We start from the raw sequence: 27803 nt of genomic DNA on the forward strand, positions 1-27803 counted from the left end.
TAAAAAGTACAGAAGTCATAGTTACCTTCCATGCTACCCTGCCATGCATGTGTAAAGGAGTCCTGCTCTTCAGGGGGCCACACTTTCCAGTTAAAGGAAAACTCCAGCGAAAAGCTTTTTCCCAGTAATTGAAACTCATTACAAAGTTATATAACTTTGTAATAAGCTTCAATCACCTATCTGCCCGCCTTCCCTATCTTTTCCATCCTCAACCCCCCCACCAGGAAGTGAAGTAAACTCATTCTTATCTAATGACTGTTGACCCCCAGGCTTTTCTGTGGCAGACATTTTGTGACAATGACATCACTCAAGAGGGAGGCGGGTCTAAGCCCTGTTAGGCCAGCCTCCCTTTGTCAGATGACTCAGGTTGCTCAGCTCTGATTGGCTGAGCAAGATGAAAGCCATCTAACAGTTCTATAGAGCCAGTTAGACATCACAGGAGACAAAGTGCATCATGGAAAAGCCCAAAGCAGGAAGTGAAGAAAAAATGAAGACACCAACTGGAGCTTCAGTTCAGTTTTTTTTAGCAGTGCCGGAGTTGTCCTTCAATGGTGAGCGTGAGTTGTACTTGTCAGCCAATCAGCAGTTACAGTGGTGTCCCTCAGCAGCTGAGGCTAAGTTCACACAATGTAAATTTTCTATTAATCACGGCCGTTGTTGCCAATTTTCAACAACGGTCGTGATTATTAGAAAACTTACATTGCACTGCAGTCAATGGGATCCTGGCCAGAGTGTGTACACATAGTGTTAGGCCGGGTTCACACGCAGTAAGACACCGGCCATTCTGTGAACCAGCCGCGTCAAAGAAAGTCTGGTGTCTGTGAAGATCATCCCCGTCACTACTGCAGTACATTTGCAGTGCGTTTTTGCTCAATTGAGATGCGGGTCGTGCGTGTGTGCTCGCATCCCAATTTATCATAGCACACAATGGAAAGTGTGGCCGGAGCCGCACTTTCCATTGTGTGAACTGACAGTTATGTGTGGCCGCTATTTAATGAATGTCAGACATGTCAGTTTCCGCTTCGGCCGCTAGAGATCCCTGCCGGAGTGTACACTATGGGGGAGATTTATCAAAGGGTGTAAAATTTAGACTGGTGCAAACTGCCCACAGCAACCAATCACAGCTCAGCTTTAGGCAGTGCTGAAAGGAAAGCTGAGCTGTGATTGGTTGCTGAGGGCAGTTTGCACCAGTCTAAATTTTACACCCTTTGATAAATCTCCCCCTATGTGTATACACTCTGGCCGGGATTCCATTGACTGCAGTGCAACATAAATTCTATATTAATCACGGCCGTTGCAAATCGGCAATAACTGCTGTGATTAATAGAAAGTTTATGTTGTGTGAACTTAGCCTAACAATGTTTACCTCTCCACTCTCCAGCGACAGTGACTGAATGCCAGTAAAAGTGCTTTCAATGCATGTGTGCCAGATGAGGGTCAGGGGGCCGGTCCAATGAATTTCTAGACTGGACCCCAACCACCCATTTAAACTCAGTCTCCTCGCTGGCTATTAGACCAGTATTTCCTAGGGTGCTTGGCGTTCCCTATTCTATTTTCTGCTGTGTTATCTGACCTCGGCTTTTGTTTATTGGACTATTCCCTTGGATTCTGTTTTGGTACTTTGCTGCTCATTTGGTTTGACCACAGCCTGATTGACTACCCTTTATTTGCAAGTTTGTTCTGTCTGTGTTCTGTGTTTTCACGTATTGCAAGTTAGGGACTGTCACCTACTTGCCCGCAGTCACTTAGGGTGGGGACAAGTTCGGAGTTCACCGTCTTTGTCTACCTTGCCCATTCCCTGGCCGAAACCCTATCTGCGGTACTGTAACACACAGGCTGTAAAACAGGCTCCTTTAAATTGAAGTCTAAATAGAAAGGAAAATATACAGAAACATAGAAGTTACCTGCTTGTAACGTCATTTAATAAGTGGTCTTTAAACATCCAGCTCCATCTTTTCACGGCATTCATCAAAGAGATTTTAAAGGGCTTCATATCTACAAGGAGCCACCCATCAAATGTCCTTTCATCTTCGAACTCCCCAATTTCATCGTAAAGCGACTCATAGATACTGATCTGATGAAACATAACAAATGAGAATTCAATAACAGCTACTACTGTTAAACAAACAATAGGGGTGGTAAAACAGGGGATGTGGATGGCCTCTAACATATTGTCCACTATGGGATGTATGCAGATCCTCTGACGATGGGGAGTTAGCTGTATGGCTGGTAATGCAAAGCAGAGAGTAGTCCTCTCTATTAGACGGTAGATGCCATCTCTGTCTGGGACCCATTAAAGACTTATTTGCTTGGAAGATCAGAAGGAATTTGGGGTTCTCTATATAACACAGTTATTCCAGAAACGCGGTGACAGGTTTTCTTTCAAGAGAATATTGCTATGAAAGTTTATATAATCAATTCAGTACACATGGCCGAGCTGTAGTAAAAAGTAAAATACTCACTATATAGCAACATTATGTTCCATCTGAGATCTTGTATGTATGGAGCAATTATGTTCTAGAAGCAATATCGCTTCCCATGGAGATGTCTTACATATTTTTCTGCCTGATTTACACAAATTCCGAAAGACAAAAATTGTTGCGTGCCTCCATATGTAATTAGTAATATGGTAAAACCCCACACACCTCTATAAACTTTTTACAGCTATGTGAAAATGTACTTTTTGGTTCTACTGAAGCATCATTTTTTACTCAATCTAATGTTACCATTATTTCCAAGATACATATTGCTATAATTTTCAGACTACTCTAACCTATAGTGCACAGGGCACTAAGGATGATGGTATGTCTCTACCTTCATCCTCTGTGACGTTCCTGTGAAGTTGTAATGTAGTGCTCTGTATGTTAAGGCCATTCGGAGTTCTGCTCCGCCCCCAGAGCGCTGATTCAGCCCACCCCCAGCTAGCCCGCTCTATTGTAAATCATTAGTAGGGGTGGAACAACCAGGGGTGGATCGGTGCTCTGGGGGTGAGACAGTGCTCCAAATGGCCTTACACAATTACATTACAGACAGATTCATACGTATAAGATCCGCAGCGGATTTCACACTGCAAATTTGGGGCAAAATCCGCTACGGATGCCTTGTCTGTTAGTTTCTATAAGAATACATACTCGTATGTAAGTGGTAGCCCTGTTAAATCCCTGCCGGCCAGTTCATACTGTACCTGCTCCACGTTCTGGCATGCTTCGGGGGCTCCCATCACCTGGAAAACCCACTACTCAGCCAATCAGTGCGCCAATCAGCCAATCAGTCCAGCCGGGAACCCCTGAAGCAAGCCGGAGCGTGGAGCAGGTAATGCATGCTTCGGCCGGCGGTGGGTTAAGGGGGCTGTCACATACATACTCACAGTGGGATGAAAATTCTCAAGTATGTATTCCCATAGAAACTTACAGGTAAGGGATCCGCAGCGGATTTTGCTAGGAATTCACAGCGTGAAATCCACTACGGACACGGTTACGTGTGAAACTGGCCTAAAACTGCACAGGAACGGCGCCGAGGATGAAGACATATCTTCATCCTCAGCTCCCCGTGCACAATAGGAAACTATCAGCAGGTTAAATTTCTAACATGTCTAACTTGCTGATAATTACTCTTTAAAAAACATTCCCCCTTGGCTCCTGAACCAAGCAGATCAGCGGTTTGGTAACCCTACCTCATCTAGTAACTGCTTGAGTCATAGATACAAGAAACGAAAAACATTCAATAACGTAAAGCAGCTGGAAAGGTATTAGAGCATCGGGGGACCCACCGGGAAGAAGTACTAAGACATTATATGACAATTATTTAGATGCAAGTATTTAGGTCCCCTTTAAAAAAAAAGCAACCCCATCTCTCCATAACCCTATAAATTTCCACTTTATGGAGACAATGAACCGTGGCAAACAGTTCTCCTGGAAGAGAGGTTAAAAACGTCTTTTCCGACATTCATCTTACTATTTCTCACTCTGTTCTTCTTCATTTAATACCAATTACTCAGAAGAACAGGGGTTATATACATTTTGGTATATGATGGTTTTCCAGTTAAAACAGAGAGATGATGTTCAGCATCAGGGCGGTGGTTACCCGTGTATATCAGCGAGAAGCCATAATATTTTCCACTGGATGACAATTCAAATTGAGTCATTTTGTTTCGGCGGCGCTTTACCTGTTTCTTGAAGTGTTCTAAATGCGGAGAACATTCCTGCAGCTCATAATCTGCATACAATTCCATCTCCTCGGTGCTAAGAAAGCGGCCGTACTGGAGGAACTGCTTCATGAATTCAGTTTTATCATCCGTCCACAAATAGCTGTACTTTTTAAAGTGTCTCTGATACTCTTTCACATTAACAATGGTCGAGTGCACCCTTCTCATAATTTCTCCATGCATTTCTTTCAACTCCTCCATCTCATCAACATCCAGCTACATGCAAGACATAAAAATGAGCTGTATGTGAAAGACCGTGATTATTTTTTTTTTTCCCCCCCCCCCAATAAAGAGAGAAATGTAGAAATGTCTCGACAAAGAAAAGGACGGGAGAGAAAAAAAAATTACTATTCAATTTTCGGAGTGGTGGAGTGTTCAATCATAACCGATACTGACCACATTTTAAGCTGAAACTGTCTCCTTTGAATGAATTAGCATTTCATGCTTTATACACTGGTGGCGGTTGAGTATATGTTAAAATGCTTCTACAAGAATAATAAAGGCTGTAATAGATATCATAGCACACTAAAATACATGCATGGAAATTCCAAGGATATACAGTATAGAGAGCGGATAGTAATGCAGGTAAGAGAATTTGTATTTGTGTCATGCCTCGTGCACATAAATATAGTTGGGATCCGAGTAGCCAACTATCCGTATATTCTTGAGCAGCCCGTAATTTTTAAAAATTTATTTACTGTATTTTCCTGTGTATAAGACTATTTTTTTAACCTAGGAAAATCTTCTCAAAAGTCAGAGGTCGTCTTATACGTCGGGTGTCGTCTTATAAGGCGACTGCTGAAAAACATTGGAACTGGACTGGAGAATCTGTGGTCGCCGCATACAGTGGGGTAAACTCAAAAACGGCCGCATCTCTGCCATATGCTGCGACTGTATGAAGGGCAGAGCAAGCTTCAGATGTCCGGGGTATGGAAAAAAGAGATACGGATGAGTGGCGCTGTGCCCAGAAAAACAACCTTCTTTAACCCGTCTGGCCGCCATTGTATCCTACAGGTATTACTGTACATCCCTCTCTGCCTCTCAGATCTCCCTGCGAATTACATGTAGTTGTGTTCAGGAGGCCTAATACACAGGTGTCAGGCATGCAGCCCTCTTAATATTGCAAAACTACCATTCCCGTAATGCTGGGGCAGCCAACACTTTAGCCATTCAGGCACAGTGGGAATAGTAGTTTTGCAACAGCTGGAAGGTCGCATATTGGATACCCGTTTACTAACATATAAGTCTTTTACATCATGCTTTCTTATTAGCTTAGTTACCAAATGACTCTCTGATATGTATTGCCTAAAGTAAAGCATCATTTGGATGGTAACTTTAAAGGGGGTACTCCAGATAAATAAATGTCTTGATTTTTTTTTTTTTTTAATTACAGTCTTCCAGTACTTAATCAGCTGCTGTATGTCTGTATGAAGTAGTGTATCCTTTCCAGTCTGACACAGTGCTCTTTGCTGCCACCTCTGTCCATGTCAGGAACTGTCCAAAGTAGAAGAGGTTTTCCATTGGGATTTGCTACTACTCTGGACAGTTCCTGTCACGGACAGAGGTGGCGGCAGAGAGCACTGTGTCAGACTGGAGAGAATACACCATTTCCTGCAGGACATACAGCAGCTGATAAGTACTAGAAGGATTACGTTTTTTGATAGAAGTAATTTACGAATCTGTACGACTTTCTGAAACCAGTTGAAAACATTTTTTTCTCTGGAGCATCCTTTTAAAGCATTTATCCGGGAGAAGAAAAGGGAATACCTTTTTCATATCTGGTGCTCCATTTTCACCACCCTGTCATCTGGGGTGGGTACTGTATCGCGGTCATGACCACACCCACCTGTGGTGACCAATGGTCACATAATGTTACCAATGTTGTGGCAACATCCTGCAGTCATTGGTCAACACATTCAGGTGTTATAGCTTATGAGTGATAATGATGATATATTACCAGCCCCCTGTGTGGAGAGTTAAACTTCTGAGACAATGGGGAGATATAGAACGAGATATAGATTTGTAATTTACTTCTCTTGAAAAAATATCTCAAGTCTTCCCGTACTTATCAGCTACTATTTGTCATGCAGGAAATGTTGTTTTATTTTTAGTCTGACACAGTGCTCTCTGCTGACATCTCTGGCCGAGACAGGAACTGTCCAGAGCAGGAGAGGTTTTCTATGGGGATTTGCTGCTGCTCTGGACAGTTCCTGTCTTGGCCAGAGATGTCAGCAGAGAGCACTGTGTCAGATTGAAAATAAAACAACATTTCCTACATGACATACTGTAGCTGATAAGTACTGGAAGACCTGAGATTTTTTAATAGAAGTAAATTAGAAATCTATATAACGTTCTGAAACCAGTTGATTTGAAAGAAAAAGATTTTCGCTGGACAACCCTTTAAACTTATTACATGTGAATAAGGAAAACCCGGCACCTGTGCGCATTTGTTTTGGTTTTAGGGATATTTTTAACTGTTTTTAATTGGATAGATTTTCAATAAAGTATATTATGTTTATGACGTTTGTGTGTTTTGCATTTATTTTGGTGGGGTTATAGGTGTTTTTATATTTAGGTGATCCCTCCCTAGGTGTTTATATTGAGCATTTAGCCTGTGTACAATGGAAAATAATACTAGTATCAAACACACCTGGCCTAAACTAATGTCAGATTGGGGTTGGACCAACCCCATAAATACCCATTCAAGCCTAATAGGTAGATAAAAAAGTTATATAGACATAAGTACCTATATAGACTGCTTGGTAGATACTAGGAACATGTATTGCTATAAATACCTTATATGTGGTTTTCCCACGATGCACAGAAACGCGAGGTATAAAAGATGCAATTCGAAAAGTGTCCATCACTAAGCCTTCTATGATGTTATAAAAATTGCCATTGATGTCAAGGTCCAAGGAAGGTACGAAGCTCATGTCACTTCCATTAAGGAAAAGTTCCACTTTAAACAGGGGCAGATTTTTAAATGATGGTTCAGTGTTATCAACCAAGTACTGGAGAGAACACTTCACTGCCTGACGCAATCCCTCTAAGATCATGCCGTCTATGTAGTCAGTGTAGGTCTTCCACTTATCAGAGTCCACATCTGCTTGAAACAACTGCTGATTGCACTGCAAAAAGTCATACACATATTATGGACAGGGACTAACAAGATGACACTGCTGCCTGTGCTTACATACGGTATATTCAGCAACACCAGGGATACATACAGTGCTTCTGTAGTCATCATCATTACATATAGCTACTGTTATCCTTGTCTAAATCACACACAAGGGGTCGCTTTAAAGGGGTCATCCAGTGAAAATCTCTTTTTTCCCAAATCAACTGGTTTCAGAAAGTTATATAGATTTGTAATTTACTTCTATTTAAAAATGTCAAGTCTTCCCATACTTATCAGCTGCTGTATGTCCTGCAGAAAGTGGTGTTTTGTTTTCAGTCTGACACAGTGCTCTCTGCTGCCATCTCTGGCCAAGACAGGACCTGTCCAGAGCAGAAGAGGTTTTCTATGGGAATTTGCTCTTGCTCAGGACAGTTCCTGTCTCGGACAGAGGTGGCAGCAGAGAGCACTGTGTCAGACTGAAAAGAATAATAAATAATAATAATAATTTTTATTTATATGGCGCCAACAGATTCCGCAGCACTTTACAATTCTGGGGGTACATACATAGACAAAAAATAGACATTACAGAGATAGACATATAATTATGCATACATGAGGAGTGAGGGCCCTACTCACATGCATGAGCTTACATACTATCAGGACATACAGCAGCTGATAAATACTGGAAGACTGGAGATTTTTAAATAGATGCAAATTACAAATCTATATAACTTTCTGAAACCAGTTGATTTGAAAGAAAAAAGATTTTCGCTGGACAACCTCCTTTAATATTTTCCCAAATCTTGACACAGCTTTAGTGCACAATGTCACATTTCAAGCCAAGTCTCCATCCTAGACCAGGCCCCTTTCCTGTTACAGGTGTGTTCCAGCGTTAAAAATAAACAAAGCTATAGCTTCCTATCCCTAATCCCCCCACAGGTCCCATTGTAGCCCCCATTCAGTTACTTCTGGTCCCCGCTACTTGTCTCTTCTGCCTACATTCAGGATGAGAGCCTGGAACATGACCCTCCCGATCAGCCCTCTATTGGCCACAGCGGTGTCCCATCTTGGCTAGTGATTGGCTGAGCAGGCAGGTCCTGCTCCAGGCGTGGGGGCCAGAGGCAACCAAATAGGAACAGCAATATTTGAATTATTTAAAGGGGAACTATCAGTAGGTTAGACTAATCTAACCTGCTAATGCACACGGGGCGCCGAGGAAGAAGGTACGTCTCTTACTTCCCCCCTCAGCACTGTTCCCGTGAAGTTAGTAGTTGAATTCACAGGCCGGGGCTCCTTTAGGAGCACTGCCCACCCGCTCCATTGATTATCATTAAAAGAAGCAGGCCGGCTCAGCACAGTTGAGGTGGGGCAGTGCTCCTTATGGTACCCCGTGCCGATGGATTCCTCATACCATCTCTTCTCCAGGTATGTGACACATAGTAACCCAGACTTCCATATGGTGTAAAAAAATATATATTCCATGAGATGAGGCCATGTGTATATGCATCCGGTTGTGAACCCACCACTGGGAGCTTTGATTATAATATATCCATGATGCAGCATTATTATACATAATAAATCATCTTCAGTAATAATACTAAACATTAACTAAGCTAAAATCCTACCTTCAGAAGTCCTTGAATCTTCTGTCCCACATCATCGGCTATAATGTAATGTTTGGGTGTTTTTTCTTTCTCTCCAAGACCTTGAATTAAATTGTTCCTTCCATTTTTATTTGCTATGAAATAATTTTCGCTCAGCTTATTCATTAAGTTTTGCATCATTTCAATGTTCTGCTTAGCTTTTATAATCCGGCCGTCCAAATTGCACACAAGTTCTCTGGCCTCTTCTATGTAGTCATCCAGATCTGGCGAATACCATGTTAAAAGGCTAAGTGCTGGCTCTAGCTTTTCATAAATCAGCTGGAGCTCATCATGTACAAGGTCCCTTTCCACGTCTAAAATTGTCTTTTGAACCCTATTAAACCACTTAGAAATTAAATCCAGGTTTCCAGTGTGCTGTTAAAAAACATATGTTCATATGGAAAAGGAGAATTAGATATTAGAAAATAAAAAGAAGAAATGACTGAATATTTACACACACACACACACATATTTTTTTAAATTCTTTCATACTGTTAGTTCACGCTCGCGCTCTGCGCCTCACCACTCAAGGAATTGACATGTCAATTCTTTGAGCGGAGAGGCATGGAGAGCAGAGGCACGCGAACCCTCCCATAGACAGCCTGTATGACGCGGAGGCTGGTGGGTTTCCGCAGCAGAGAGTTGCGTCGGGGAATTCTGCCTCTTGTACTCCATGTGAACTGGCCCTTAGAGGGAGTAATTGGTGTAAAGTAGAATTGTCTTAGTTGCCCCCAGCAACCAATCAGCTTCCACATTCCACCCTCTGTGAGGAATGAAAGATTGAATCTGATTGGTTGCTAGTGGCAACTAAGACAATTCTACTTTACACTAGTTTGATAAATCTCCCCCTATGTGTATTTGGCGGCCGTCAATCTATTGACTTCAATTATAATTTAGTAATAAGAGTTTTGTTTTTTTTTTAAAAAAAAGGCGGATGTCTTTTTTTTTTTTTAACACAGTAAGAACATAGCCAACTAGTACAAAAATGATAATATGACTTCCGGTTCCGGCGCCATGCAGTAAAGACGCGCTAGACCGGAGCTCCGTGTGAGGCAGCAGATTATTCAGCCACTGACCCGCACAACTGACCTCTAAAGCTGCATACCACCGGCCCTTTACCTGTGGGAGACTAGATGGACCGCTTTGTCCAAACGATGGGCCAGAAAACCCGAAGTAAAGGCCAGGGAAAAGCAGGGAAGTAGAAGATGCGCAGCACAGAAATGGCGGCGTCGGCCTCGGCTCCTGGTTTGCGCGCAGGATCCCCTGCTCACTCGTCTGCCTGCTACTCTGACGAGGACGAGGATCCGGTACGCCTGGACTACAAAAAGATGGCAATTGAAGTGGCGAAAAGGATCGCCCCGGATATTCAGGAAACCCTGGTAGCCACAGTATCCTCCTCGCTGCAACAACTACAGGCAGAGATTGCCCATCATGGCCGACGTATTGAGGAAGCAAAGTCTCGTATACTTACGTTGGAGAAATCCTCGTCTTCTGCGAATTCTAAGCTTACTGACCTGGTGGGGGAAAATCGCAGACTCTGGGACAAACTACAGGACCTGGAAGACCGCTTCAGGCAAAATAACCTGCGTGTAATTGGAGTTCCAGAGTCAGTACAGCAACGGGACCTGGCGGCCTTATGTGAGGTAACCATTCCTAACCTCTTAGGCCTGAACCGTATGTGCAAGGTGGAGCGGGCGCACCGCCTGGGTCCAGATTTACGAGACGCTGCCCCTGAAGTTTCTCACCCTGCTCTACAGCAGAGAGTTCGCCCGAGAAAGGTGATTGTACGTTACCTTGATTATGTGGACAAAACCGAGATTCTGCGGGCTTTCTGACGTAAAACTTCTGATCTGCTGCTGCAAGAGGCCAGGCTACTGATATTTGGCGATTAATCTGTGGAAACCGTAAGACGCCGCAAGCTGTTCTCTCCGTTATGCTCTATGCTATTCAAGAAACAAATACGTTTTGCTTTGTTGCATCCTGCTATTCTACGAGTATTTCATCCAGATGGGTCCATGTCCACGTTCCGTACACCAGATGAGGCTAAGGAAGGCCTGCAGGAATACTTTGATGAGAACGCCTGGCCCTCCCGAGATGACATTGGGAACAACCGTCATGATCCATCCGTACGATCGGGAAGTCACACACCGAGGCCGGGGACCCAGCGTGAGATGGACTGGTTCCTTGCTCCGAGGGAACAGAGAAAATGCAGATCCTCCCTGCCTGATGTGGGACTCTGAGGGACACGGTCCTAAGCACACTGAGTTATTCAGGTTTATTATTTTAGGGGGCTACAGTTTCATATCATCATAATGACTGCTTTAGTTTTTAGTTATGGTTTGCCTCTACATGGGAGCTAGGTCCAGTGGCGGATTATAATATGGGCGGTATGGGCGGCCGCCCGGGGCCCGAGGCTCCGGGGGGCCCATGCCGCCCACATTATTATTATGCATGATGTTACACAGCAGCACATCACTTTCGGGGCTCAGTGGGCCCCTCAGTGATGTGCTGCTGTGGCGCGCTGTCCCTGGAGTCCGCCCCCCCCCAACTCCCCCCCGTCGCGGCACTTAGCCTCACTTAGGACAGGAGAGCTGCACCAGGTGGGCGGGACGCAGCGCAGCCGTCAGAGGAAGCTGGTGATGCTGCAGGAAGTGAGCACCACCGAAGCCAGCAGTCTGGGGCCCTGTTTCCTCCGCCATCTGCTCTCCTCTGCTGTCGGTGCATGGGAGGAGGAGGGGGAGGGACGGAAGAACCCGGTGCTGGGACCAGGAAGAAGATGGAGGAGGGAGGCATGGAGCTGCTGTCTGCTGACAACCAGGAGCTTCTTCATAATAAGTAAGTGTGTGTGTGTGTGTGTGTGGTGTCTGTTACACTGGGTCAGGCTGTATACTGTGTGTGGTGTTACACTGGGTCAGACTGTATACTGTGTGTGTGGTGTCTGTTACACTGGGTCAGGCTGTATACTGTGTGTGGTGTTACACTGGGTCAGGCTGTATACTGTGTGTGGTGTTACACTGGGTCAGGCTGTATACTGTGTGTGGTGTTACACTGGGTCAGGCTGTATACTGTGTGTGGTGTTACACTGGGTCAGGCTGTATACTGTGTGTGGTGTTACACTGGGTCAGGCTGTATACTGTGTGTGGTGTTACACTGGGTCAGGCTGTATACTGTGTGTGGTGTCTGTTACACTGGGTCAGGCTGTATACTGTGTGTGGTGTTACACTGGGTCAGGCTGTATACTGTGTGTGGTGTCTGTTACACTGGGTCAGGCTGTATACTGTGTGTGGTGTTACACTGGGTCAGGCTGTATACTGTGTGTGGTGTTACACTGGGTCAGGCTGTATACTGCGTGTGGTGTTACACTGGGTCAGGCTGTATACTGTGTGTGGTGTTACACTGGGTCAGGCTGTATACTGTGTGTGGTGTTACACTGGGTCAGGCTGTATACTGTGTGTGGTGTCTGTTACACTGGGTCAGGCTGTATACTGTGTGTGGTGTCTGTTACATTGGGTCAGGCTGTATACTGTGTGTGGTGTTACACTAGGTCAGGCTGTATACTGTGTGTGTGGTGTTACACTGGGTCAGGCTGTATACTGTGTGTGTGGTGTTACACTGGGTCAGGCTGTATACTGTGTGTGGTGTTACACTGGGTCAGGCTGTATACTGTGTGTGGTGTCTGTTACACTGGGTCAGGCTGTATACTGTGTGTGTGTGTGGTGTTACACTGGGTCAGGCTGTATACTGTATGTGGTGTTACACTGGGTCAGGCTGTATACTGTGTGTGGTATTACACTGGGTCAGGCTGTATACTGTGTGTGGTGTTACACTGGGTCAGGCTGTATACTGCGTGTGGTGTTACTCTGGGTCAGGCTGTATACTGTGTGTGGTGTTACACTGGGTCAGGCTGTATACTGTGTGTGGTGTTACACTGGGTCAGGCTGTATACTGTGTGTGGTGTTACACTGGGTCAGGCTGTATACTGTGTGTGGTGTCTGTTACACTGGGTCAGGCTGTATACTGTGTGTGGTGTCTGTTACATTGGGTCAGGCTGTATACTGTGTGTGGTGTTACACTGGGTCAGGCTGTATACTGTGTGTGTGGTGTTACACTGGGTCAGGCTGTATACTGTGTGTGTGGTGTTACACTGGGTCAGGCTGTATACTGTGTGTGGTGTTACACTGGGTCAGGCTGTATACTGTGTGTGGTGTCTGTTACACTGGGTCAGGCTGTATACTGTGTGTGTGTGTGGTATTACACTGGGTCAGGCTGTATACTGTATGTGGTGTTACACTGGGTCAGGCTGTATACTGTGTGTGGTATTACACTGGGTCAGGCTGTATACTGCGTGTGGTGTTACACTGGGTCAGGCTGTATACTGCGTGTGGTGTTACACTGGGTCAGGCTGTATACTGCGTGTGGTGTTACACTGGGTCAGGCTGTATACTGTGTGTGGTGTCTGTTACACTGGGTCAGGCTGTATACTGTGTGTGTGTGTGTGTGTGTGTGCTTCTGTATGTAATGTGCTCAGTAAATGTACTATGTGTGTTTAAAGGATGTATGTACACATGTACAGTATGTGTATATGATGTATGCATGTAGTGTGTGTATATGATGTATGTATATGGTGTATGCATGTACAGTATGTGTATGTGATATGTATATGTGTATGCATGTACAGTATGTGTGTATATGATGTATGTATATGTGTATGCATGTACAGTATGGGTGTATATGATGTATGTATATGTGCATGCATGTACAGTATGGGTGTATATGATGTATGTATATGTGCATGCATGTACAGTATGGGTGTATATGATGTATGTATATGTGCATGCATGTACAGTATGGGTGTATATGATGTATGTATATGTGTATGCATGTACAGAATGGGTGTATATGATGTATGTGTATGCATTACAGTATGTGTGTAAATGGTGTAACTGTATGCATGCACAGTATATGTGTATACAATGTATGTATATGGTGTATGTATGTACATTATATGTGTAGATGTAAGCCCCAGAGAAGAGCAGAAACATTGACAGGTTATCCCTAGAACTACAACCTCCATCATGCCATGTTAACACTTCATGATGGGAGTTGTAATTATGCAGTCTCTGTCTCTCCAGATTGCAGCACTACAATCTCCATCATGTCTACTGGCAGCTTATGATGGGAGTTGTAGTTTTGCAGTCTTCTGTCTCTCCAGGTTACGGCACTACAACCTCATCATGGCCTGCTGGCAGTTCATGATGGGAGTTGTTTTTCAGCTGGGCTCGGTTGTGTACGAAGTGGAAGGAGGGGGGGGGGGCCCAGGTAGGGGGGACAGCCCGGGGCCCAGGGTACATTTAATCCGCCACTGGCTAGGTCTATATTAGAGATGGACTGCAAGGTTCTATCTTTTTTTCTTTTTTTTTATGCTGCTGCTCCTTTATTGTGTGGAAAAAAGTGAAGTCAGAGACAAGGTTCCGGGACATTGACAGCAGCCTTCCGGCAACTGGTCGTTGGGGGTTTTTCTCATTGTTATTCTTCTTTTTGGTTATAGGTTTAGAGGGGGGGGGTTGTGGGAGGGAGGGAGGTTAGTTGGGACTGGTTGGGGAGGGTGGGTTTTCCTGCGAAGTGGGGTTCTGGACTGGGGTACCTCTGGTCATATGATTCATATTGAGTTTTGCAATGTTCCAATTAGTAACATGGAATGTCAAGGGTCTTAGGTCACCGCATAAAAGGACGGCAGTACTACATCATCTTAAAAAGCTAAAGCCAGATTTAGCCCTGCTGCAGGAGACCCATTTAGACTCTACTGATTTTTTTAGAATGAAAAAATTCTGGGTCAAAGAGGTCTATGGCTCTCCTGCAGTGGAGCGGAAGGCAGGGGTATTAATTCTGATAAATAGATATTTTCCCGGGGAAATTTTAAGCTCCTCACATGATGCTGAGGGCAGAATATGCACACTTCATTTACGCTTACTGAATGAGGAGGTCATGGTTTATAACATATATGGACCTAATAGTAATAACTCTACATTTTTCTCACAGCTCACGTCTCAACTCCTGTCGGACGCCTGTCCTAATAAGGTTGTGGCGGGCGACTTTAATGATGTGATGCATTCCTCAGAGGACAGAACTGCTGGCACGATTGCGACATCAGGAACAGGTACCCGTCCTTCCTCTCTCTCCACCATGTGTCATAATGTACCCCTCACGGATACCTGGAGACACCTTAACCCAGACTCAAGGGAATATTCCTTTTACTCGGCCCCACATGATACTTGGTCAAGGATTGATTATGTCTTGACTTCTGAGTCCTGGTTGCCAAGACTACTGACACACTCTATAGAGGATATGATTATTTCAGATCATTCCCCCTTATTTTGCTCTTTTACCTCTCATCTGCCTAGAGGCACGGACTTTCTTTGGAAGTTCCCGTGGGATTGGCAAAGGATGATGGTTTTAAGGAATTACTCAAACACTGGTGGATGGAATATTCCCTTGATAATATGTCCCACACTGACCAACCCCAATTATTTTGGGAAGCTGCAAAGGTGGTCTTACGTGGACGCATTATGGCGTATAAGGCCTCCAAAAAAAAAGAAATTGCCTCGGCAGTGGCAGCTCATAGTGCGGCCCTTCGGGAAGCATATACCAATTTCCTTCGGTCTCCCTCGGATACTACTCGGCAAGAGTGGCAACAGACACGTACGAGCTATGAGACATGGTTGGAGAGGAGAGAGGACATGCACCGTACCCGTTATGAGTCTCTCTTGTTCCGACATGGGAACAAGGCGGGGCGCATACTGGCAAGATATGCTAGGGGTCCCCATTCGTCCCAACGTATTACTCAATTGAGAGATATGGCGGGCACGATCCAAAACCATCCCAAAAGAATCACTGACACTCTGCAGTCCTTTTATCATAAACTATATTCTACAGATGTTATTTCCCCAGCTGCTCCCCAGAATCTGCTGCAAAATCTCCCGCAAATCTCTGAAGAGGGCACTACCTTACTTAATGCGCCCGTGTCAGCAGAAGAAATTAAGCACGTGATCTCTAATCTAAATGTTCATAAAGCCCCGGGTCCAGATGGCCTCTCGGGAGATTTTTTTAAGATTCTCAGGGATGACATCACCCCTTCATTGCTATCCCTATATAACTATTACTTAGAGGGAGGGTCGGTTCCGGTCTCATCCAATATGGCATACATAAAGGTGCTTTTGAAGCCTGGCAAAGACCCCCTGAATCTTAATTCATATAGACCTATATCTTTAATAAACCTAGATCTAAAGATTATTTCTAAAATCATGGTGGACAGGTTGGCGAGCCTAATGCCTGCTCTTATCTCTCCAGCCCAGGTGGGATTTATACAGGGTCACTCGGCAGTTGCCAATGTCCGCAAGGTGATGGCCGTGTTGCATGAGATCAAGATGAGACCTTGTAGGCATCCATCCCCAGCTCTCCTGTCCATTGATGCTGAAAAGGCGTTCGATAGTGTGAGCTGGGGATGGATGTTTCAGGTATTGGGGGCTATGGGTTTCAGTGGGGCATTCCTATCATTTATTAAGGGTCTATATTCTTCACCCCATGCACGGATACACACCCCTGGCTTCCTATCAAAAACATTTGCACTTTGCAAAGGGACATGCCAGGGGTGTCCGTTGTCCCCCTTACTTTTTGACCTGGCTAAAGAGCCCCTTTCTCGTAGATTGCAGAGTGCGGAGGATTTTAGGGGAATAATGGTGGGAAACACAGAACTCAAGGCTATCTTTTTCGCCGATGACCTGCTCATCTTTGTGGAACATCCCCATTCAGATTTGGCGGCCCGTTTTCGGCCCCGTGAGATCTTTGGTTCCCAGTCGGGTTTTAAAGTAAACAAGGATAAAAGTGAGCTTTTACTGCTCTCACTCCCTGGTTCATCGAGCCGGAGAGATCCCCTTCCACTACCATTAAAAGTAGCTTCGGACCACATCACATATTTAGGGATTAAGGTGGGAAATGTCGCAGGTTCACTATATTCTTTAAATTTTCCTCCCCTTTTCAGAAAATTGCAGTCAGACCTCTCCAGATGGTCAGCCCTTCCTCTCCCATTGTTGGCTCGGGTATCCCTACTGAAAATGATGGGCTTTGAGAAGCTACTGTACCCTCTCCAGACTATACTGGTACTACTCAAGCCTCCCTCACTTCAGCTTTTACTAAATTTATATGGGCCGGAAAACGCCCCAGGATATCGCGGAAGAAGCTGACCCTCCCAATGTTGAAAGGGGGGCTCAACTTGCCTGATATAAGGTGCTATAATCTAGCATGCTTGCTTCGCCACGGTATAGACTGGTTGCGAGGGTCCAGCATTTATTCTAACTATGCCTTAGAATCCCAACTGGTGATGCCCTGGTCCTTAAACGGTCTTCTTCATACTAGCTTTGCAAAATTGCCCCCCATTGCCAGGAATAGTTTGCTACTTAGAGATACAATAAAAGGCTGGCAGCACCGCCGTAAATTATTAGGCCTTCCTATGCTTATGAGTGTACATATGGACCTTTGGAATCACCCCGAATTTGTCCATGCAGAATCTCACCCTAATTTTAAATATTAGAAGAGGGCTGGGATAGGGGTTGCTTCTGACCTGATCATGAGGCAGGAGTCTAGATATATGACTTTTCAGGAGGTTCAAACAACCTATGGATTGGGCCCCTGTCACTTCTTGGCTTATGGTCAGGTCAGGAGCTTCTTGCTTTCTAGATTGCGTGATTTGGGGGGAGAACTTTCCTCTAATATCTTGTCCATATATGTTAGTACATCATCACCAATACACTCCCTGTCTTCTTTAAATGTCACTATGCGGAATGCCCTCACAAAGGGACTAGAGTCATCCCTATTCAAATATTGGGAGGAGAAATTGCCGTTAACTAACTTAACTGAGCAAGTACTTAAGGGCTGGGCATCTGTTCGGGCAGCAATAATCAATGAACAGTGGCGGGAAACGTATTTCAAACTAATCCACCATGCGACATATGGGGCGGGGTTGGCTCTTGTATGTTGGGGAAGAAAAACAAAAATTTTATCTAGACAAAACTCTGTTTGCCATATATGCTTGCCGATGACTGTTCTTTTGTCTTCTGAGAATTTGTCTTGGATAAATAAACATATGTTTGAAAAAAAAAAAAATGATAATACATATACTCAGTATTGCAATAAATATATACATATACAAAACACATATAAAGAGGTACAAATAATTCCATTATGGTTTAGCTTTGTGTTGGTTCCAGTCCTTGGTTGCGGTATCCTAGCCGGGATATACATTCTGAATTGTGGGGCATTTATATCCCCCCCCTTTCCCAAATACACAGAAGCCAACCTCTCTGTGGTGTGTGTGACAATCTGTGAAAAACAGAACAGCTTGGAGATACTATTTGCTGTTGCGGTACCTTTTGGAGCTCCTTTCTTTTCAGGTACAAATCTTTGGCCATCTCTGGAATCTTCGATATTTTCAGGAACTGGAGGTATTTCACTTCTCGAAGAACAGCTGCCAGCTAAACATGAAGATGAAAAACAAACAAGTCACTGGATATTCATCCATAATATTTTGTGAGATGAGCACTGACCCCACCTCTGTGGGTCAGGAATTGGCTGCCTTTATCCTGAATAAAGTAACTGCCATCACTGAAATTTAAAGGGGTTGGCCACTTTATAGTAAAATAGATCAGTGTACTGTATTAGCATATTCTGGCAGCAGCTCCCTGTGTACCTCATAGAGCTAAAAGACTCCCCTCCTCCAGGCTGGGCTGCCCTGCTCTGTTTTGTTTCTGTCCATAAAATGGCCGACATGGAGGAGCATGTGACCAAGCCCCGCCCCCTGTGTCCTCCATAGACATATACAGTGGTGCCTTGGATTACGAGCATAATTTGTTCCGGGACTGTGCTTGTAATCCAAATCCACTCTTAAGCCAAAGCAAATTTTCCCATAAGATATCATTGAAATGCAGACAATTGGTTCCACACCCCAAAAATAATGATTTTATATTCTGAATAATATGTAAAACAGAGGAGAACAAAAACCTTACAGAAACAGCTGAATGTGTGATATTATAAGTTACTGTACAGTATAGCAATCAGCATGTGGAGTATAATTTATAGTAACGGCATAAACCTGATAACACAGCAGCAGTTTGTAGATACAGGATGGAGGTGAAAAATCCCATTATGCAGTAGTGTAGTACAACAGGCTAGAATAGAGAAGCAGGGCTGCTGTCAGAGGTCTGTGTGGTCAGATGACAGCAATGGGGAAGGGGTGTGTGTTCATCATGAAACAATCAAGGACTGACAGAGACTGCAGGGAGCATGAAGGAATGAGCAGGACAGATGTGGACACATAATGCAGCACTCTCTGTGAGAGGGTGGTTACAGCTATGGAGAGATTACCACCACAGTCCTGTCCCCTGATGCAAGCCCCAGCCTGAAGTGGATCTGCTATGATTTGGAAGTTGAGGGAGACTTCCTGGGTCAGAGTACAGGGCTGTAGACCCAGCTATGCAGACCATGCCCCTCCCCCACTCACCCTCCCACCCAGTACAGAGAGCTCTTAAACCAAAGCAATGCTCTTATATAGGGATGGTCCGAACCTGGTTCAGGTCGGGTTTGTACGAACCCGAACTCTGGGCAATGATTCCCGCTGTCTGCCCGCTCCGTGGAGAGGGTGGATACAGCGGGAGGACCGCCATAGCCATAGGCTGTATCCCAGTTTTCCAGGCGGTCCTCCCGCTGTATCCACCCGCTGCACGGAGCGGGCAGACAGCGGGAATCTGATGCCGAGCATTCGGGTTCATACGAACCCGAACCTCGGCAGTTTCGGACCATCCTTTCTCTTATACCAAGTCACAATTTTGAAAAGCTGTTAGCTCTTAAACCAAGTTACTCTTAAACCAAGGTACCACTGTACAGGCTCAGTGATGGACACTAGGGGGTGGGGCTTAGTCACATGCTTCTCCATGTCGTCCACTTTATGGACAGAAACAAAACAAAGCAGGGCAGCGCAACCTGGAGGAGGGGAGCCTGATTTTAGTTCTATGAGGTACACAGGGGGCTGCTGTCAGTATATACAGTGAGAACACTTACTAATACTGTACACTGACCTATTTTACTATAAAGTGGCCAACCCCTTTAAGGAGAGCATTAAGAAGTTGGGAACAATGTTTGTGAAAGTTCATTAGCACCATATTTTTGCCCTATCATTTGCCCTATTACACAATTGACACTCACCATGGCCTAAAATGAGCTGCCCCTAATCAGTGCCATACATTGCATTTTGACTTTACACATATTTTGAACCAAGGCTCTAAAAATGAATGTCAAATATTTGTGGGGGGAAGGGGTTTAGAAGGGGTTTAAAAACATTATATTTTCATATTATAGCATTCATTTGCTTAGCATTTAAATGTCAATCTTCCTTCAAGTGTACCTGTTGTTATAGCTTTCAAAATCTAAATGAACAGTAGATGTGAAATAAAAAAAAGTTTGCAATTTACATTCTTTTTTTTAATTATCATGCTGTAAAACAAAGCTGTACTTACCAGAAATCCAGGTCCAGTCTCCTGAAGGCAGATTTTTAGTCTTGTGCTGGTTGAAAAAAAGAGACTAAATACATGACATCCCGAACAATACAGAGAGTCACGGCTCAATGTGTCCATCAGTCACATGACTGCCTTCTCTCTGTGAGCGCTCAGATGGCCTGGGATACACTGGGCTTCCTTTGTTTAGACTCTTTGAAAAGAAAAGAGTCAGTACACAAAAAGTGCCGTGTTTTCCATGACAACAAAAAAAATATTTGAAAATAGAAATTGCTTTATTTCACATCTACTGTTGATTTAGGTTTTAAAAGTTATACTGTATTTTCAAGAAAATCTGTCTCCTCTCTCTCCCACCCCTTGCTGCCCTGCATGATTGATGATTAATAGAACAGGTAGGAACTATAAATTGAAGACACTAGCCATATAGTACTCTATTGTAGGCTGTGCAACAGCTGATCTATACACCTAGCACTATCAGCTGTTTTCTTTGTAATCACCTAATTTATCCGCATCTAGTCTTTCTTGCCACACTACTCTCATACCACATATCCCCCAGGTACTATAGCGCTTTAGATCATATTGCTATTTGGATTAATAGATGGCCCAGTTTCCAGCACTGACCTCTGTATGTCAATCAGTCAAGGTAGGGAGGGGTCGGATAGGAGGCATGCATGCTGATGCTCAGCAAAGCCACCTTAACACAGGGCTCAACCCAATCAGTATGTGATTTATCATGCCTATAAAGAATGTACACATTCTACTTTGGCACATACAGATAATGTCAAATAAGGAAGATTACCATTGGGTTGAAATTAGTTTCATACAGTCCATCTTCCCCGCGCTTTAGTATAGGCTGACCCAAATGTGATTCACACAGATCACACAGACTCCCTGACCAGTTGCTGAATGTTTCCTCATCATGGGCATCTAAGAGTTCCATGAATCCATCATATATTTTAAAAATCCTTGTTGCTTCATCATTTTGCAAAGCCCTGTGTAATACAAATACATATTACATCATATATCTGTATAACATATATAGAAACATAATTTTTCATTTTGCAGAACGCTGTAATAGATAGATAGATAGATAGATAGATAGATAGAAGATAGATAGATAGATAGATAGATAGATAGATAGATAGATAGATAGATAGATAGAAGATAGGAGATAGATAGATAGAAGATAGATAGATAGATAGATAGATAGATAGATAGATAGATAGATAGATAGATAGAAGATAGATAGGAGATAGATAGATAATTACATTCTGCAGAATAGCAGCCGCACATCCAGATCCAGAGCAGTGGGTGCTGTGCAGTCAAAGTCCTTTGGCGTAGGATCCCCAATATAGAAAACGGCAAGAGTCTGCAGCACACCGGAGTAAAGGTGAATAGTGTTTATTCCATCATCAAGGTACATACAACGTTTCGATTCAATCCAGAATCATTATCAAGCTTGATAATGATTCTGGATTGAATCGAAACGTTGTATGTACCTTGATGATGGAATAAACACTATTCACCTTTACTCCGGTGTGCTGCAGACTCTTGCCGTTTTCTAGATAGATAGATAGATAGATAGATAGGAGATAGATAGATAGGAGATAGATAGATAGATAGATAGGAGATAGATAGATAGATAGGAGATAGATAGATAGATAGATAGATAGATAGATAGATAGATAGATAGATAGATAGATAGATAGATAGATAGATAGATAGAAAATTGTGGATAGATTATTACATTCTGCACAGTCCTGTTATATATTATACATAGAGATAGATAGATATATAGATAGATAGATAGATAGATAGATAGATAGATAGATGTTAGAGATGAGCGAACCGGGTTCGGGTTCGAGCCGATCCGAACCTGAGCGTTCGGTATTTGAGTAGCGGTGGCTGCTGAACTTGGATAAAGCTCTAAGGTTGTCTGGAAAACATGGATACAGCCAATGACTATATCCATGATTTCCACGTAGCCTTAGGGCTTTATCCAACTTCAGCAGCCACCGCTAATCAAATGCCGAAAGTTTGGGTTTGGATCGACTCGAGCATGCTTGAGGTTCGCTCATCCCTAATAGATGTAATTATTGCATTCTGCAGAGCCCTGTAAGATATAACTTAAAGCGACTCTGTACCCACAATCTGCCCCCCCCCCCCCCCAAACGCTTGTAAAGTCAGATAGCTGCTTTTAATCCAAGATCTGTCCTGGGGTCCGTTCGGCAGGTGATGCAGTTATTGTCCTAAAAAACAACTTTTAAACTTGCAGCCCCATGTCAAATTGGAGTGGCCTGGAGTGTCTGTGCCCTAGGCCTGCAACGCCTTCCTGTCCCTCCTCCCCGCCCTCCTCACAAGGAATGCCTCAGGCAGGATTTCTACTATTCATCACTTGTCTGAACACTGCACAGGTGCCTTAACTGTCCAACACACATGCAGTGTTCAAACAAGTGATGAGAAGGAGAAATCCTGCCTGGGGCATTCCTAATGATGAAGAGGATGGGGAGGAGGGACGGAGGGGTGGTGCAAGGTTAGGGCACAGATACTCTAGGCCACGGCAGTTTGACACAGGGCTGCAAGTTTAAAAGTTGTTTTTAGGACAATAACTGCATCCCCTGCCGAACGAACCCCAGGACAGATCTTGGATTAAAAGCAGCTATCCGAAGGTACAAGCGGTTTGGGGAGGGCAGATTGTGGGTCACTTTAACCATAAAATACAAAAATCCTTTTCATATAGAAAAATGTCTCTCTTGAACTTTAAGCATAGACTTGTGCTCAGAGCAGAAGTTATCAAGCAAGTTAAAGGGTACTCTGGAGACTGAAGAAATTTTTTTTTGCTAATACATTGCTTTTAGAAAATTATATTACTTTGTTATACATTTGTTATTTAAAAAAAAATATATATATATATACATATATATATTTTTTTTTATTTTTTATTTACATGTTCACTTCCATCCCCTGGTTTGTTCAAGCGCTTACCAAGCAGCGATATACAGAGCACGGTCCCGTTCCCCTGGGTAATGTATATCCTTTTTTACGGCCTGACATGATGGATGTGTCCGGCGATCGTGTCGGGCAGCCCCCACCACCATGTACTGTGTATAAGAATATGCATTACCTGAGATGCATTACCTGAGCAGAGTAAGGGATCAGATAGGACTGCAGGTGTCAGGTAGCCTGCTTTGACAGCCCTGCGGCAGAGGGGGCCATGCCACCACTTACAGCTGCTAGTCAACGAAAGTATTTATAAAAAATTATACATTTTTTTAGATAAAGTTAAATTACAAAGTAATAGGACTTTATTAAAGCAATGTATTAAGCATAAAGTTTTAGTCTCTGGAGTACCCCTTTAAAGTGAATGTACCACTTTGCTACATAAATATATTTTTCTACATGACCTGGTCAGCCCCGGGGTGGAGATCCCAGTGGCACGGTACATTTTTTAAATCACCACCCATTTCCCGCCATCTTCAGCATTTTTTCACATGCAAAAAGGGCCACTTTATGCACTGAAGGAAGGCCTGATGCCCCTGGGGTACCGATATACCCTCCCTTTTGTGGTGTGGACAGTCTTGATTCTGAATGAGGCGTGTCACCGAGGGGAGGGGATATCAGTACACTGGGGGCTTGGGGCCATCTCCAGTGCATAAAGCGGCCCTATTTGCATAGGAAGAAAGTGGCAAAGATGGTGGGAATTGGGCGGAGATTAGAAAAAAGGAGTGGGATCTCCACACCGGCGCCAAACAGGTGTTATAAAAAATTATTCATTTAGCCTTAGGGGTACATTCACTTTAAATAGAATGGACTGGACATCTATTTAGATTTTTTGCCCATCCGTCTGACTGTCTGACCTCATATTTGCTGTACAGTACACACAAGCCAAATCTGCTAGTAGAATACACTTAAAGGCTATGTTCACACAACATTTCTTCATCTCTGTTCAACTCTGTTGAGTTTAAAAAGATGGACGTTATTTTGCTGTTTGGCCACCCGTCAGTGCAGTGACAGCTGCTGGTACATTACTCTAGTTTGGATTACTAATTGGCCTTTGGGTGTGTCTTTAAATGAAAAGTCCATTGAATTTAATAGTATAAACGGTGAAAGAATGTTAAAAAAAGAAAAACTGTGTGTTAACAACTAAAAAATGCTGTCCGCTGTTTGCAATAGACGTCTTAATATAATTGACAGGATCATTATTTTGACGTCCGTGCAGACATCAGTCGTCTTATACACTGTGCGCATTGGTCGTCCGTCATCCCATTGACTTCAATGCACTGCATTGAAATCTATTAAATCGCTACAAAAACTGACATCTTTTTAAATAGAAAAAGCAGTCGCCTTTTCTCTTTTTTTTTGTTGTTGTGTGAACATAGCCAAAAAGTCCCACTACAAAGTCATGTGACCCCGTTACAAGCCACTCCTTACTCGTGATTAATGTGTTTGAATGCTGATCGGTGTTTCATCAATCTCTCTCTTAATTCGTGAGACCATTTTATATTCCCGGAGATATCAGGCATGTTTTTATGAAGCACAGAGTCTCCATTTTCCCTCTGTTAAAAAAAATCTATAATTTCTATTTGTATAATAATATAATATATTATAATGAGAGGAGCACGGTAATATAAGATAAAGTATATAGCATTATGACCTAGCTTTACTCTAATACTAGATCTCTAGTAATGTCTGCTGTTACTCTCTCACTCTAGCAATATAGTGGCCATAGTGTCTCCTCTTCTTTTGACCTGAAAGAAAGGAAATGACAGGTGGCCATCATGTTCCCTCTGAAGCAGCTAACCCAACTCTACAGCTTTCACATAGCTTTCACTTATCTGAAGTTCACATTTAACAGCATTTATATTATATTATACTTCTCTTTGTTGGTGCAGTACAGTGACTTTAATCTACAATGCACTCTATAGTTGTAAGGGTTCAGTTCCATTGTTCTTGGAGACTGATATTTTAATTTATATACTGATATGTACTAATATTTTAATCTAAATAGCCAGATTGGGAGGGGGGGGGGGGGATTTATTTCCAAAAGGGGTCCAAATGCTAGGCTCAGGAGTTCTAAGTCTGATTAAAACCCCCTCAGCCTTGTGTTTACATCCCCAAGCTTTGCTCACACCCCCTGAGCCTGATTCACCCCCGAGCATGATTCATACCCCCTGAACCAGATTCACACCCCCTGAGCCTGATTCACACCCCCTGAGCCGGATTCATTCACACCACCTGAGCTGGATTCACACCCCATGAGCCTGATTCACACCCTTTTTTAAATGAGGTTTGATTCAGGGAAACATGCAGATGGTAAACTATACAGTATATTATTTATATGGTGGAATCAGAGCACCCTGGGCTTTTTATTTATATTGACAATGGGTCTTCTTTAAATTGCCTACATGAAATGGTCTTTTTTCCCTCTTTTTTGTACCTTTGGTCTTGGTCTCATAATTAGGTGAATTCTATATGCTGAAACATACAGCCACGTGTACAACTCACAGAGGTGAAAAGGGAAAGAAGGGACATGGTTGTAACTTTTAAATATGTTAAAAGTTTAAAGGGGCTGCTTAGCCTGGGAGGCTGGGGAGGTGGTGGGCGATAGAATATATGATGATAATTAGAGATGACCAAACCGGGTTCGGGTTTGAGTCGATCCGAACCCGAACGATCGGCATTTGATTAGTGGCGGCTGCTGAACTTGGCTAAAGCTCTAAGGTTGTCTGGAAAACATGGATACAGCCAATGACTATATCCATGTTTTCCACATAGCCTTAGGGCTTTATCCAAGTCCAGCAGCCACCGCTAAGCATGCTCGAGATTCGCTCATCTCTAATGATAATAATATTTTTTTTCTTGTTTTTTCACTATGGTTCTTTCACCAGTCCTGTCCCAACATTTTCTGGGCCCGGTGATAAGCTATAATAGTCCCATGTCTTTGTAAAGAGAGGCCAGAAATAGGAGACCTGCAGGAGACCTGGGAATCATCAGAATGGAGACAGCAGGGACTGGTAAGATAAGTACTACCTCTTTTAATATTGTATAATTTTTTTTAAATCCACCGGGTCTATAGCAGCGCTACCTCTATATTCCCAAACTACCTTCCACAACTAAACAATCTGATGAAGGTCACATGACCAAAACATTACAAAGTTGTATGTTATGTGTGGTATGCTCTTCCACAAACCACATCACTATTTTGCAAGCTACGTACTTGTATGGATTACCTTACTGTTAAACACAGTAAGGGTGGGTTCACACTACCGAATCCGTGTGGATAAGTTCTGGTGGATTCCATCTCTCATACCTGCTCACGGTGGTGCACATATCCACCATAGACACCATTCTATGGCAAGGCAGATTCTGCCTTCCTCCGAAAGAACGCAGAGCAACTGGCCTGGCACGGGCGGAGATGCGCCGGGGGGTTGAGCACGGACAGGTAAAGTATTTACCGGTCAAAGGTGGATTAAGAGGTTGGGGTTTACAAACAGTGGAATAAAAAGACTCTGCTGTGAGTATGTATACCAAAACAAAATTACAGTTTCGGGGAAATCCGCTGAGATCCGGTATGTGTGAACCCACCCTTAAAGTGTCACTGTCGTTTAAATTTTTTTTTTTGCAGAAATCAATGGTACAGGCGATTTTAAGAAACTTTGTAATTGGGTTTATTAGCCTGAAAAATGCATTTTTATAATGAAAAAGCAGTTTGAAGCTCTCCCCCCTGTCTTCATAATTGTCTATGGAGAGGGGAGGGGTAGAGGGAGATGAGGCACCAAAACAGGATGACAAAGAGTTAATTTACAGCTACATCACTGGGCTATCTCCTCTAAAGTCAGCACTGACCGTTCTGACTTCTGCATACCGGCTTCACACAGCTCCCCGCTGTGTAATCCTTTGTTCTCTGATCTCTGCTGGCGACTAATCTCCCTCCTCCCTCCTCCCTCCTCCCCCTCCCCTCTCCATAGATTACACAGGGCCAGACTGATGTAAAAGAGTCGAGATTTCCTGATAATGAGCAGTGAATGAAAGAGAGGAGAGAGGGGGTGCTGGGGAAAGTATTTTTGAATGCAGATAATGGCATATTTGCCTAATACACCCAATTACAAAGTTTCTTAAAATCACATGTACTTTTGATTTCTGCAAAAAAAAAAAGAAACAACAGTGACACTTTAAGATAAAGGTTCTTAATAGTTCTACTTGTCTTATTCCATGGAGATCTCTGCCTACAGAAAGTTCACCACCAGAGATGAGTGCTTGGCATGAGTTGCGCTCAT

At 43.5% G+C, this 27803-nt stretch overlaps 1 protein-coding gene across 1 annotated transcript in view; it reads right to left on the minus strand.

The window, feature by feature from the left end:
* The window catches only part of LOC138800850 (dynein axonemal heavy chain 11-like), a 268385-nt gene extending 246985 nt beyond the window's left edge, over positions 1–21400 (minus strand). Inside the window, exons 1-6 of the mRNA XM_069982946.1 lie at positions 21326–21400; positions 18388–18492; positions 8948–9340; positions 7000–7332; positions 4166–4420; positions 1905–2074 (exon numbers count right to left, since the gene is read on the minus strand). Of these exons, the coding sequence (XP_069839047.1) occupies positions 1905–2074; positions 4166–4420; positions 7000–7332; positions 8948–9340; positions 18388–18492; positions 21326–21328 (1259 nt within the window). The 5' untranslated portion in view covers positions 21329–21400. The remainder of the gene's footprint in view (positions 1–1904; positions 2075–4165; positions 4421–6999; positions 7333–8947; positions 9341–18387; positions 18493–21325) is intronic.
* Between the last annotated feature and the right edge of the window lie 6403 nt (positions 21401–27803).

This window comes from Dendropsophus ebraccatus, chromosome 9, assembly GCF_027789765.1.
Source record: "Dendropsophus ebraccatus isolate aDenEbr1 chromosome 9, aDenEbr1.pat, whole genome shotgun sequence".
Lineage (NCBI taxonomy): Eukaryota > Metazoa > Chordata > Amphibia > Anura > Hylidae > Dendropsophus > Dendropsophus ebraccatus.